General features: G+C 46.5%; 1 protein-coding gene across 1 annotated transcript in view; it reads right to left on the bottom strand.

Moving 5' to 3' along the window:
- The window catches only part of LOC122173448 (deleted in malignant brain tumors 1 protein-like), a 492,944-nt gene that overhangs the window by 225,816 nt on the left and 252,757 nt on the right, over nt 1–14,371 (bottom strand). Inside the window, exon 13 of the mRNA XM_065578734.1 lies at nt 1,151–1,164. Within this exon, the coding sequence (XP_065434806.1) occupies nt 1,151–1,164 (14 nt within the window). The remainder of the gene's footprint in view (nt 1–1,150; nt 1,165–14,371) is intronic.

The following is a 14,371-nucleotide window of genomic DNA, read 5'->3' as shown; positions in this document are numbered from 1 at the left end:
CCATGAGCATGGGCCTTTAAAGAATTCACAATAGTTCAACTGAGGGTTTGTTTAACTATAAAAAGCTAAAAGACAGCAGAACATTTCTTGCTTCACATTTTTTGGGGTGGCATCCCATTAATACCCAAGGGTTGCCCTATTCACAGGCATAAAATGCAGCTCTATATGACATCACATTTTAAGGAGCAATTTGGGGATAAGGAGCAATGCACAAAAAGGACTTAAGTTCAGTGTTGCAACACCTAACTTTAGGTCCCCTGACACTTAGTGGAATCCCCAGCCCTGACTCAGGTACACAGGCTCCCTATAAATGTATGTGGAGAGTTGGGCACCTAAGAATGGGATTCACAGAAGCTGAGTGGGATGCTGCTGAAGCTAGCCAGTAGCAAATGCTGAGTAGAGGGTTGGGTTCAAGGCCACTTAATGCCACTTGGGATTCACAGCTGTGACCCCTCTCCTAGAATTAGGTGTTTAACCCAGGTCAGCCCTGTCTGAAGGGGGAAAAGAAAAGGCAACTTGGAGGTTGTGATGCCCTTTTATACACAGTATATAAAGCATTCAGCTTGGCTGTGGGAGACCAGGGTTCAAATCCCCACTCTTCTTGTGTCAGAGCAGGCACTTGAACCCAGGTCTTTCACTGCCCAAGTGACTATGCTAAGCACTGAGCTACAGGAAGAGTGGGGGGAGGGGCTTTCATAATCTCACCTGTTGAAGCTGCTTCACTTTGTATGAAATACTTAAATAGTCACTGGGCCAAAGAGCAGTCAGAATGACTCTATAGCAGTGGGATTACAGTATCTAGTTTACAGACCCAAGTTCTAGTCCTGCACCAATGACTGTTTAACCCTGGACCATTACTCAGTTCTAAGCTGTCACCGCATCTTATTGTCACTGTGAGAAATCTTGTGATTAGCAACAAACTTGCTAATAGCAGGCAGGGCCAAACCAGTCGACTTTCTTTTGTAGGAGGTTCCTATTTACCAAACAGGCTGTGCAATGGCAGCTCACTCTGTATCTAATATCAGAAAGACTAAAGCAAAGGGCAAGTCTAGCCGATTTTGTGCATTTCCCACTTGCAATTTTTGAGTGTCACATCAGCTGGACAGCTCCATGCCTTTCTGTACTGTTCAAAGAGAGAGTGCCTCTTCACAGTCATGGAGGTGCCTAATTTGGGGTAGGTCCCAAATGGCCTCATACTGTAAATGAGTTTCTGATCTGGTACTCTCCAATTTACAAAGAGGAGCACGGTGTCCCCAGTCCCTGCACAGGCTGGCAAAATTGAACGGCAATGCAATGGGAAAGCAAGCGCCTTCCATTGAAGCAAATGACAAAACTTCCTTTTTCTTCAATGGGAGCGAGACTGCAATGAACCGACACCTGGACACAAATTCAGTTGTTTGGAGATCCATTCCTGACCTGATTCCTCTCCACAGTCTAGCATCTTGGCCTGTCTGTCTATCATCTCCTTGTGGATATTTTGCTATTTATTTCATTGTAACTTGGTTAAAATTGAGCTCCTTTCATTCCTCTTGAGATCTCCACTGCATTCTCAGTCACCATTGACAGTACTATCATCCTTCCTGTCACTCAGACTCATCATGAGTCATCTCTGACTCTTCACCCCCTCTAGAGCCATGCATCCAAGCTGGATCCAAGCCTTGCCACTTCTTCCTTCCTCACATTTCCATTATCAGGCCTATTCCCTCCGTCTACATGACTCAAATTCTCTCTGGTGCTTATCTTCATCCTCTCGGACCTTTCTGGCACCCACCTCACTCTCCTGTCTAGTCAAAACGATGTTGCAAAGTCACCTTTTTGACCTGTCATAGTGACAATGTCAGTCCCCTTCTCGAGTCCCATCGAACATGTTATATGCAAGCTTTTTGTTCCTCCTTTATGGGCCTTTCACAACCTAACCCTTCCCCACTTGTCTACTCTTGTATCCAATCCTGCCTATTCTGCTCTGCCAATGCTGTCAGCCCCTATCATCCATTAGTTCACCTGTCACACAAGCACCTTCCCACTTTCTTCCATTCTGACTCTTATGCAGGGTCACTCCCTCTAAACTAATCCATAAATCCATTACACTTTGCTTCTCCAAATAGCTCCTTAAGACCGACTTCTTCCAGATCCCTGTGGTCAGTTGCCAACTGATTACAGCTAAGCAGATGTCTCCAGTAGGAACTTCTGAGATTTATCATACTTAATTATATTAAAGACATGAACCAACTCAAAACTGTCCATCTGTGCACATAGTTGGCCTCTGTAAACTCATGATCTTGTTACTTTTACCCTCATTGTTTATCCCTCATTCTTTTAAATTGTTGTTACAATTACTTGTTGAGTTTTAGCTTCAATTTTGTTGTATGTTCTTCTAGGGAAGAACTGCCTTTTTGCTCTGCATTAGAACAGCATCAAGCACCAATTGTGGCCTCTAGGTACTTCTGGGATACAAGCAATAAATAATAGCATGCCTGGGATTTTTTGTGCATCTGTATTTTTGTCTGAAATTTCATGCATGCAGCTATGTGGATTGAATATAAATTGGCTTTGAATAGTAGGCAAACAATATGCTTCCAGACAACTATGTAAACATTCTGTTGGAAACAGTGTTTCAACAGTTATGTGCACATAATGACATTTAAATTTCATGAATTCATCCCTAAATTTATAAGGTGTAGAAGATGGGGATCTCTTTCTCCTGTAGATATTACATTTTTTTGTGTGATTGAATATTAGTGCTCCTGAAAGTTAGAGACTAACAACACTAGTCTGAGGCAATCACAGAGCACAAAGCCAATGGGCAGTCTTGTGCACTATTGGTGGGACTCAGTCATAAAAACAACATTTAGCATATCTCTCGAGAATAGACTGAAAAATCACAAATTGCAGTCTCTGCTGAATATTCTTGAGTAATTCTGTTCCTATTCGTTCTTAGTGTGTTTTCAAACTCTAACAAATAGTTCTAGTGTTAATTAATTAACACTCGTTAGTTAGTTATTTGCCAGTGTAACACGCTTGGAGTTCAAGGAGCATGGCCCCTGTCATAAACATACAGCTAAGAGTAGCATAAAATCCCATCCTTACCTATAAAGGGTTAAGAAGCTCAAATAACCTGGTTGGCACCTGACCAAAAGGACCAATGAGGGGAGACGATACTTTCAAATCTGTGGGGGAAGATTTTTTGGTTTTGTTCCCTTTGTGTGTTCTCTCCGGGTCAGCGAGGAACCAGGGCAGGGAAAATACATCTCCTAAAGCCATATCTGAACTAAGCATCTAAGAGAGACAGAAAGAACATGAAAGGCAGATGGCCTTAAAGCGTTTGAATTTGGAAGCGGAGGAGAGGAAAGAGGCAAAACACTTGGAAGCAGAGGCAGAGGCAAAACGCTTGGAAGCAGAAATGGAGGCAAAACACTTGGAGACCCAAATGGAGCAAAATGCTTGGAGGCAGAGGCGAAACACTTCGATACGGATTTAAAGCTGAAGGGGCTAAGATGGGTCTACCGAACAACCCTAACAATCCTTCCCCCAAAATCCACAAATGGGAGCAATTATTTACACAGTATGATGAATCCAGTGATATTGCTGAATATTTCATCACCTTTGAGAGACTGTGCACCCTCCATGCAATTCCTGACAATCACAAGATGACCACATTGGTAGCAAATTTGACTGGCAGAGCTCTGGACATATTCAACACGATGCCTATTGAGGACGTTTCTGACTATGGTAAATTTAAGGATTTGGTTTTGAAACAATTTCAAATTACACCTGAAACTTACAGAGTAAAATGTAGAGCCCTTAAGAGAGGGCCTGGACTAAGTAATGTGGCATATGTAAACCAGATGATGGATCTGTTAGATAAAAGGGTCAAAGGAAGGGGTGTAACTAGCTTTGAAGGGATGTGTGATTTGGTTGTACAGGAGCAGTTCCTGACTATGACCAATGATGCTATAAAACAGTGTTTATGAGATAAGAAAATGGACTCAGCAGAAAGTCTTGCTTCTTATGCTGATCAATACGAGCAGTCCCAGACTCTCAGAGAGGCGGGGCAAATCTGAACCAAATCGGTGGAGGTAGCAGAGAGGAACAACCCTGGTCGCAGTTTGGGCGGATAAGGACACCCTGAGACCACACCATACCACCGTGGGCAGCCCAAAACCCCAACTACACCCCAAGGAAAACTCCAGACACCTTATTGTCCCACCACACCATTCTCCAGCAACCCACCACGCCCCAGTGACCAGTCAGCTGGGCAATGTTTTAAACGTAACGAGCTGGGGCATGTAAAGACCAACTGCCCCAAGAACCCCAACAGATTACAGTTCATTGCACCTGGGTCACACCAAAGGTCCTCAGAACCAAATACGTCCCAGATACCCTCAGAGCGAAGGGAAACTGTGAGTGTGGGCAGGAAGAACGTTATTGCGTGGAGGAACATTGGAGTACAGGTGTCAGCTATCCACCAAACTTTAGTGGACCCCCAAATTCATCAACCCAGAGACCAAGTGATGATTCAACCCTTCAAATCAAAATCTTTTGACTTACCTACAGCCAAGTTGCCTGTCCAGTACAAGGGCTGGTCAGGAATGTAGACTTTTGCAGTCTATGATGATTATCCCATTCCCATGCTGCTGGGAGAAGACTTGGGCCACCATGTGAAGCTAGCCAAGAGGGTGGGAATGGTCACCCACAGCCAGGCTAAGCAAGCCTTCACACATAGCTCTGTTCCTGAGCCTTCAACAAGGGCCCAGTCTGTTTTACCAGAGACCCAGACTGAGGTGGTGGAGCTGGACCTCATGTCAACGTCTGTGACAGCAGTAGTGGATCCAGTAACAGAGACCCAGACAGAGCCAGTCCCAGAACCGGAAATGGCAGAGCAACCAGCACCAGAACCAGTGCCAGCACTGAATCCAGCACTTGCAACCCCGTCTACAACTCCAACACCAGAGGGCACCACGGAGCTTGCACTGGCAGCATCAGATAAACCTGCACAAGAGGCTCAGCCGGAGCCTGAAACACAACATTGTACACCAGCGGATAGTGGGTCACAGTCAGTGGAAACAGCCCCATCACCTACATCGCTTCCAGAGGGACCAAGCCCAAGTCCACAATCCAGTGAGGAACTGATGTCTCCAGCATCAAGGGAACAGTTCCAGGCCGAGCAGGAAGCAGATGACAGCCTCCGGGGAGCGTGGATGGCAGCATGGAGCAACCCACCGCCTCTCAGCTCTTCTAATCGATCCCGGTTTGTTGTAGAAAGAGGACTTTTATACAAAGAAACTCTTTCTGGTGGGCACCAGAAGGACTGGCATCATCAAAGACAGTTGGTAGTTCCAACTCAGTACCGTTTAAAGCTCTTGAGCTTAGCCCACGATCATCCTAATGGCCATGCTGGGGTGAACAGGACAAAGGCTGTTTGGGGAAGTCATTCCACTGGGAGGGAATGGGCAAGGATGTTTCTACTTATGTCTGGTTTTGTGAGATGTGCCAAAGAGTGGGGAAACCCCAAGACCAGGTCAAAGCACCTCTCCAGCTATTCCCCATAATCGAGGTCCCATTTCAGTGAGTAGCTGTGGATATTCTGGGTCCTTTCCTGAAAAAGACACCCAGAGGAAAGCAGTACATACTGACTTTCATGGATTTTGCCATCCGATGGCCGGAAGCAGCTGCTCTAAGCAACACCAGGGCTAAAAGCATGTGCCAGGCATTAACAGACATTTTTGCCAGGGTAGGTTGGCCATCCAACATCCTTACAAATTCGATAACTAATTTCCTGGCAGGGAGCATGAAAAGCCTGTGGGAAGCTCATGGGGTGAACCACTTGGTTGCCACCCCTTACCACCGTCAAACAAATGGCCTGGTGGAGAAGTTTAATGGAACTTTGGGGGCCATGACATGTAAATTCATAAATGATCACTCCAATGATTGGGACCTAGTGTTTCAGCAGTTGCTCTTTGCCTATTGGACTGTACCACATCCCAGTTTAGGGTTTTCACCATTTGAACTTGTGTATGGCTGTAAGGTTAAGGGGCCATTACAGTTGGTGAAGCAGCAATGGGAGGGGTTTACACGTTCTCCAGGAACTAACATTCTGGACTTTGTAAACAACCTGCAAAACACCCTCCAAACCTCTTTAGCCCTTGTAAAATGGAAGCGTCATGGGAAGGGCCATTCACGGTCCAAGAATGCCTGGGAGCTGTTAACTATCTCATAGCATCCCCCACCTCAAACCTAAAGCTTAAAGTGTACCATGTTAATTCTCAAAAGCCCTTTTATTCAAGAGAATTAAAGGTTTGTCAGTTTACCGCCCAGAGAGGAGATGACGCTGAGTGGCCTGAAGGTGTTTACTATGAAGGAAAAAGTGATGGTGGTTTGGAAGAGATGAATCTCTCCATGATCCTTGGATGTATGCAGCGACAGCAGATCAAGGAGCTGTGCACTAGCTTCTCGCCGATGTTCTCAGCCACCCCAGGAGGGACCGAATGGGCATACCCCTCCATTGACACAGGTAATGCTCACTCAGTTAAAGCCCAACCTTACCGGGTGTCTCCTCAAGCCAAAACTGCTATAGAATGGGAGACCCAGGACATGCTACAGATGGGTGTAATACGCCCCCTAACAGTGCATGGGCATCTCCAGTGGTTCTAATTCCCAGACCAGATGGGGAGATATGCTTTTGTGTGGACAACCATAAGCTAAATGCTGTAACTCACCCAGACAACTATCCAATGCCACGCGCAGATGAGCTATGGGAGAAAATGGAATGTGCCCAGTTCATCTCTACCTTAGACTTAACGAAGGGGTACTGGCAAGTACCACTGGATGAGTCCACCAAGGAAAGATCAGCCTTCATTACCCATGTAGGGTTGTATGAACTTAATGTGCTCCCTTTCGGGCTGCGAAATGCACCTGCCATTTTCCAAAAACCGTGTAGATAGTCTCCTACTACGAGGCTTTCTTCTGGCAACTAACAGAAGTTGCTAGATCGCAGGCCCTGGTTCTCATGGGAGACTTTAATCACCCTGATATCTGCTGGGAGAGCAATACAGCGGTGCACAGGCAATCCAGGAAATTTTTGGAAAGTGTAGGGGACAATTTCCTGGTGCAAGTGCTGGAGGAACCAACTAGGGGCAGAGCTTTTCTTGACCTGCTACTCACAAACAGGGAAGAACTAGTAGGGGAAGCAAAAGTGGATGGGAACCTGGGAGGCAGTGACCATGAGATGGTAGAGTTCAGGATCCTGACACAAGGAAGAAAGGAGAGCAGCAGAATACGGACCCTGGACTTCAGAAAAGCAGACTTTGACTCCCTCAGGGAACAGATGGGCAGGATCCCCTGGAAGAATAACATGAAGGGCAAAGGGGTCCAGGAGAGCTGGCTGTATTTTAAAGAATCCTTATTGAGGTTGCAGGAACAAACCATCCCGATGTGTAGAAAGAATAGTAAATATGGCAGGCGACCAGCTTGGCTAAACAGTGAAATCCTTGCTGATCTTAAACGCAAAAAAGAAGCTTACAAGAAGTGGAAGATTGGACAAATGACCAGGGAGGAGTATAAAAATATTGCTCAGGCGTGCAGGAGTGAAATCAGGAAGGCCAAATCACACTTGGAGTTGCAGTTAGCAAGAGATGTTAAGAGTAACAAGAAAGGTTTCTTCAGGTATGTTAGCAACAAGAAGAAAATCAAGGAAAGTGTGGGCCCCTTACTGAATGAGGGAGGCAACCTAGTGACTGAGGATGTGGAAAAAGCTAATGTACTCAATGATTTTTTTGCCTCTGTCTTCACGCACAAGGTCAGCTCCCAGATTGCTGCACTGGGCAGTACAGCATGGGGAGAAGGTGACCAGCCCTCTGTGGAGAAAGAAGTGGTTCGGGACTATTTAGAAAAACTGGACGTGCACAAGTCCATGGGGCCGGATGCGCTGCATCCGAGGGTGCTAAAGGAGTTGGCGGGTGAGATTGCTGAGCCATTAGCCATTATTTTTGAAAACTCATGGCTATCGGGGGAGGTCCCAGATGACTGGAAAAAGGCTAATATAGTGCCCATCTTTAAAAAAGGGAAGAAGGAGGACCCGGGGAACTACAGGCCAGTCAGCCTCACCTCAGTCCCTGGAAAAATCATGGAGCAGGTCCTCAAGGAATCAATTATGAAACATTTAGAGGAGAGGAAAGTGATCAGGAACAGTCAGCATGGATTCACGAAGGGGAAGTCGTGCCTGACTAACCTAATTGTCTGGCTGGGCAGAGGCAGGGCTGGCTCCAAGTATTTTGCCGCCACAAGCAAAAAATGTTTCCTGTGCCCCCTGGCCCTGCCCCAACTCCACCCCATTCCAACCCCTTCCCCAAATCCCTGGCCCCGCCTCCTCTCCCGGGCACGCGGCATTTCCCCTCCTACCTACCTAAAAGATAAGGTTAGGATAACAGTATGCAATAAAGATGTTTTAATCAAACCAACATGTACAAGGTGATAGTTACTGCACCCTGATGTGGCTCATTATTACCTAACTATGCCAGAGGCAGTATATAACTTGTTTGTATCAGGGTATAAAAATGTATCTCAGAGGGAGTGTCTTTGTCTGCCTTAGGGAGGAATGGAAAGTCACGCCATTCACTTAGCTAGCCAATGTTACATGTATGCCTGTATTAGTGGTTTGATAGAGTCTGTGGGATACTGCTTTGTCAACAATAAACCTGGATGGGTGCCTTTGTCCTTTAACGGATTTTGTGGTCATTGGGCGGTTTGCTTGAGGTCTGCCATGCCAGCTGTCTGTGCAGGACTGGGGCAGCACACAGAGGGAACACACAGACGCAGTCAAACATCAATCAACTTCTAACCACACCAGTGATCCACGACCACTGATCTGGTAAGTAAGTGAGCTGTCCTCTGTAGGAATCGCAATCTAACATGACAGAAAACCATGGGCTAGGGAACTCCCTTATTCCCTCAATGGAAATTCCCACAGAGTTCGATAAAATTTGATCCCACTAGATTGCCAGCAAGCGGGGGGGGAGGGGGGAGAAGATATGAATTTAAAAATGAAAGTGGGGAAACATGGACAGATGTGTCATTCTGGGGGGAGTTCTCCTCCTCTTTTTGCCTGTGAGTGATGTGACCTCCCCCAGATGGATTGGCCAAACCCAAACCCAGAAACATTTGCCAGGATTCCTTCAACCTGAAAGAAGAGAGGAGCCTTCATCTGCTCCCTCTATAAGGCTCCAGTCCCAGGCCCTAGGTAGCGTCAGCAGCCTGGGTTCCCTGTCAAAGCACAAACACCCACAATGGGCCCACTTCCTCTCTCTCTGGTAATTTCCTTTGTCCCACAAATCCGTCTTGAAGACAACCCTTGAAACAGGTGAGCACAGCCCCTGAGATTTCCCTCTTCAGTCTCCAAGGATCAGTATGCCCTATTACACGTCTCAATGTCTTTTTATTAAAACATTCTCCTTTCAAAAGGATCGATTTTAAACTATATTTGTAGATTGTTATGGAAATAAACATGCCGCGGTGTGAACGTGATCAGTGTTAATGGGGTTTCCAGTAACAACTCAGTGACTTGTTGTAGCCTTATTGGTTCAGTGGAAACCCAGATTCTTATTAACCCTCCTCTTGTCATTTTTATAGAATTCATTTATGGTCCTAGCAGAAATATTCATCCTCTGCATTTATTGCTAATCAGGAAATCTTTTCACGGTTTGTTCAATTTCAGGTGTGAATTACCCAGGGAGAATTTCCCAATTATCTCCTTGGATTCAATGAAAGTTTCAAATCTGAATTCGCTTTAGGAACAACCCAGCTGCTCATCTCAGAATGTTCTAGACCTGGTTTCTCACTTTTACCACATGCCTAATGTGTAAACCTACCCAGCTATCAAACAGCCAGCCATACCCAGAGGTGCCTTCCCTTGTCTGTTGGTTTGTTTAATCTCAGCCTCTCCCTGTGGTGAGCCCTGGAAACTGCACAATTCATCTGGCAAGAAAAATGTCCACTAAGGGGAAGACTTTCAGAAACGATTTAATATGAAAGAAATTATAGGCATAAAAAAAGCAGGAAACTTCCACCCCCTCCAAACAATGGAAAATTATACAAAGAAAGCTTATGAACCTTTTCACACTCACTCCTGCATTTCATGAAACTTCACACAAATCCTATAAAAAACACCTACTTTGTCTATCAACCAGGAAGGGACTTTCTCTGGGCCATCATTTTGAGAGAGAGTTGAAGCGTTTACATCACAGGGTTATTTTGTCCAATCAAATTGTTATGATATTGAAGCCCCCAGAGTCACCATGTCCCACATCAGCATAACCTGTGTCTCCAGGAGGCAGGGATGGGGTTTCCTTCTCCATCCCAGAGACAACTTCACTCCTTAGCGAGTGCAGACTCCAACCTGAAAACACCAAGGGGGAAGAGACACAGTCAGTGGATCCATTCTATGGTTATGTGCAGCTGCAGAGCAAGGTGGAGTGCACTTTACAGCAGTGGTTCTCGAACTTATTTGATTGTGGCCCCTTTCTTTGAATCCGTAGTAACTGACACCTCCCCTCCCCACAAGTACATATACCGATTTTTAAAAGCAATCAACATCCAACTCTCACTAAAATATGAAAAATAGTAGGGCATTGAGTCAAAAAGAGTCATTTAAGTATATAGCTCTCCAGACACCCAGCTCTAAGGCAGCACTACTGCCAGCAGCAGCAACCTTCTGCGCTGCTGCCGGTGGCAGTGCTGCCTTCAAAACTGGGCACCCGGACAGGAGCTACCGCTCTCTGCTCTGGCTTCTCACACTGCCCCAGAATATATTCTGTGCTGCCCAGTTTGAGAACCTCTGCTCTCCAGTGCAGATTGGGAATTGTTCCCCGTTCAGTCTTTGGTCTATGACAAGTTCTAATCCATCATCTCTATACATAGTCTGGAAATTAAAATCTTTGGTTTCCAGACTAGGTAAAGTTGTCAAGTGTCAGCTGTAGCTACCTGTCACTCCATGTACAAAACCCAAACATGTACCAGCGAGGAGAGCTTAGTTAAGATCATCATAACTTTCACTCTGCCCTAACAATGAACATTAGCACGTTATTCTTATCAAGTACTAATCAATGCACATTTCATCACCACTGCACCTCCTCTGGGGTGGCTGATAGTGTCTCTGCTCATGTCACAATGGGGAAGAGGGGGATATTGGCCAAGGACAATGGGCAAAGCTCATCCCATATTTTACAGGATGTGTGATGGACTCTAACACTGGTGCAGCAGTAACAGGACTTTGGTGTATAGGATTCTGCCCAAAAGATACAGGCACAGTGAACTGGTGGGAATCGAGCATATACAGCACCACACAGCACGGACCTTGCTGTTCTTCTCCCCAGGGCAGGCAGTGGAGCCTCTGCTTTGAGGGACTGGAGAGACGAGAGAAGGAGAGATTTTCCTCACAGGCGTTGGTTTGGCCAGGGCTGTTCCCTTGCTGTGTACCCCACATTTCCAGCCCTCCCACTCTGCAGAGAGTGTGAAGTGCAAACAGTTCTCCACTCACCTGTCTGGGAATCCCTGTCATTCGCCCCAGTGCCTTCCTCATCATTCTGCCCCAATCCAGGGTCACCTTCAGGGTCAGACCCTTCTCTGGCATCATCATAACCATCCCCTGGGACATCTCCAGGCAGGGCAGGGGCATCTGAAGTCAAGATGTGAAGTAATTAAGAGAATATTCACAGTGAAGTTAGAAATAAAAACTACAAACTGCAGATGCACCAACCTCACTAGTCCCTGGGGATCTCTCAGCACTTCCACCCTCAAGGTGGTAAGAGGAGCCTTCCTCTGGAACCCTTAGATTGAGGGGTTTTACATGTCACATTGATTTGATACATTCCAATAGCTGGTTGAGTGGATCCTAGAGCTCCCAGATGACAAGGGGACAGGGGAGTTCTAGAAAGAGGTGACTGGGATCTAGTCCAGAGGGATTGCTCCACAAGGCATTTGGTTACAATAATTACAAATGTAAATGACTTGGAATTGTCCAGAGTTTGTTCCCAGCTTCCTAAACCTTGACATTATTTTTAAAATGTCTTTTCAATGCGTTCTGTTGATAAAGTTTACCCCTTAAACTGCCATCAGTCTCCAACGTACTGACACCACTGGGACCTGAGCCAGCTAATAAGGGTGGGACATGGGCCCTTGGGTTTAAAATCTCTGTCCCACTCACCCCCCTGTCCCAGCAGGTCTGACACAGATGTAGATAAGCTGCCATAGCTGCATACCAGGAAAGGTTGTCAGGGAACATTGCTGCTATGTAAAAGTCTCTGCTTTGGTGCATCATCTTTACAAATAGTGAGTAACCCTAGTGCTCATGGCAGTGAGGATCACAGGGCAGTAACCTGAGCCAAGTACCATGTGGGCAGCTCCTGAGCAAACTGCTCCTTCCATCCCTGCAATGGGCCTCTGTCATGACCTAGGGCATCACACGCTTCCCTACCCCTGGGCCTCCACACAGCTCTTGTAATGCACCTGGTCAGAGCTGCCAGTGTTATGCCAGTAGACCATACTGGTGGGTGAACTTTGTGGCTTTCTTAACAAACCACTATTGTCCCTCCTGGGAAACAGTTTTTCGTCAGGGTGACGTTGCTTCCAGGAGGCAGATTCACTGCTCACCTCGGCCATCTGGAGTCTGGGGGATGTTGTTCAAAGCAGGGTCCTCCATGTTATCGCAATCCAGCTGAGACACCCCTGCAGAAGCTCCCTCTGAAACAGCAAATGCCACTCTCAGCCCATGGCACCATCAGCGTCTCTTCAGCGCAGGTGGCCCTAATAACTAGAGCTGTTTTTCATGGTACATGAGGGGAAGTTGCAGGGGCCCATGGTGAGAAGGGCACAAGTCAGAGAACTACAGTAAAACAGGAGTCGCAGAAATAACTAGGGGCCAATCCTGTCCCTGCAGAATCCAACAGCAGCTCTTGTATGTGCTTCAGTGGGAGCAGGATCTGGGCTTGTGCTGAGATAACAGGTTGGAACACGGGCGCTGCCAGGCCAGAGCCGGCCTGTGTGAATTCAGCTGATCTCTGCAGATGGTTTGAATTTTCCTGTTACACTGGGGTGGGGGAACCTCCCCTCTGCCAGAATTACAGCTCCCGCTGGGAGGTCACTGGCCTGATCCTTTGTGAGCTCCTGCTCTCCACTAGCCTCTCAGGCAGCCCAGGGCTCAGCTTGGCAGCGCTCCAGCTTCTCAGCAGAACTGGCTCATCTGCTCAGTGTCTCCTCCCCCAGCCACAGGCTAAACTCCCACAGGGACCAAATCATGGACTCCCTTGAGAGCAGCTGGGGTAGAAATGCTGCCCTGTTTATAATTAGAGATGGGCCAGGTCAGGAAGTTCAGATCCAGGGTTTTGCTTCAGCTTGTTATAGCAACAGGTGCCAGCCCCAAAACTGAGATCCAGAGCTGGGGTCAGAATCAGCAAATCCCCCTCCCCCAAGCTTCTGGTGGGTTCGGATCAGTGAGTTGTGCTGAGGCCATCTGTAGTTATAACGTAAGACAATCTTATCTCTCTCAGAGGTGAGCTCTGCCGGGCATTGATGCCTTTCACCCAAAAAGACTGACCCATTTCCTCCAGCTCTTCACCTGGGGAGGTCACTGGGAGCCACTCCCAGGCGTGTGTGCTCAGGAGATAGATAAGAACATGTGACTGAGATTCTGGCAGAAATCTTGTTCAATGGGATTAGACCCAATGATAAATGAAGGAGGGTGTAGCTCCCTTTGATAGGCACCCAGCCAGCCAGTTAGTTGTAAAATCCCTCTTGGTAGCTGTTCTCCACTTGCTTTACCTGTAAAATGTTAAAAAGTCCCCCAGGCAAAGATAAAAAAGTGGGAAGGCTAGAACTTTTACAAATTTGGGGGGGGGGGGGGGGAGAAACACTTTCCCTTTGTCTGTTGTTCTCTGGGCTGCAGGGACACGAAGCAGCAATGCTATAAGCACAAATGCTGTGTAAGGTTTGAACCAGGTATGAAAAAAGTATCTTCCATACCTAGAAGAAATAATTTGGCTAGGGAATGTTTAGTTAGACGCTATCACGTTTATTTCTTATTTTGGCTTGTGGATCTCTACTGTGCTAACCCCTGATGCTTTTGTTTGCTTATAACCTTTAAGAAGAACCCCCAAGAAAGTTAGATTGGGTGCTTAATTTTTGGAATTGCTCTTTTGCTAGATTTTAAAAGCTTAAGTTCCAGATGTATTTTCTTTCTTTTTGTTTTAATAAAATGTACCTTTTAAAGAAGGATTTGGATTTTTGTATCTTAAGAGGTTTGTGCATATATAGCTGTTGCCACCAGCTAATTTCCTTTGTTTTCTTGCTCAGCTCTTCCCTGGAGAGTGGGGGGGGTTAAAGG

The sequence above is a fragment of the Chrysemys picta genome, unplaced genomic scaffold (genome assembly GCF_011386835.1).
Source record: "Chrysemys picta bellii isolate R12L10 unplaced genomic scaffold, ASM1138683v2 scaf1, whole genome shotgun sequence".
Classification (NCBI taxonomy): Eukaryota; Metazoa; Chordata; order Testudines; family Emydidae; genus Chrysemys; species Chrysemys picta.
The sequence above is the reverse complement of the archived record's forward strand: the minus strand, read 5'-3'. Positions and strand labels throughout refer to the sequence as shown.